Source organism: Penaeus monodon, chromosome 28 (assembly GCF_015228065.2).
Source record: "Penaeus monodon isolate SGIC_2016 chromosome 28, NSTDA_Pmon_1, whole genome shotgun sequence".
Classification (NCBI taxonomy): Eukaryota; Metazoa; Arthropoda; class Malacostraca; order Decapoda; family Penaeidae; genus Penaeus; species Penaeus monodon.
In genome coordinates, this window is record NC_051413.1 from 23,101,639 (window position 1) to 23,102,026 (window position 388).

General features: G+C 46.9%; 1 protein-coding gene across 1 annotated transcript in view; it reads left to right on the forward strand.

Moving 5' to 3' along the window:
• The window catches only part of LOC119591422, a gene marked incomplete at its 5' end in the record, with an annotated part of 642 nt that extends 254 nt beyond the window's left edge, over window positions 1-388 (forward strand). Inside the window, 1 exon segment of the mRNA XM_037940163.1 lies at window positions 33-388. Within this exon segment, the coding sequence (XP_037796091.1) occupies window positions 33-332 (300 nt within the window).

Here is a 388-nt window from a genome sequence, read left to right on the forward strand (position 1 = left end):
ACGAGAAGGCAGAGACCGACAAAACACAGGCGATAAAATGGAGGGAAATCGTGTTACCAGAGGCAGTGGCGTTTTCCAACTCACTGAGCACTTATTTCACGGAAGAAGAACAACCCCGCCTTGAGCAAGACTTGAACAGAACCACAAGAATCTTCGAGAACAGTCCCGCCGATGTTCTATCGACTACAGTGAGACAAGATCGTTATTTCTCATACACGGGGAGTTCATGTGCGTTCGAATATGTGCTCTTGACGAGACCTGGTGAACCGGAGTCGTCCTCGTTCGAATTGGTCATTTTCGGTCCTGGCGATGACTTCGGGAGACGTGGATGAGGTATCGGGAATGCTAATAATGTTGAATGTGATCATCGAACAGTATAAAACAATTT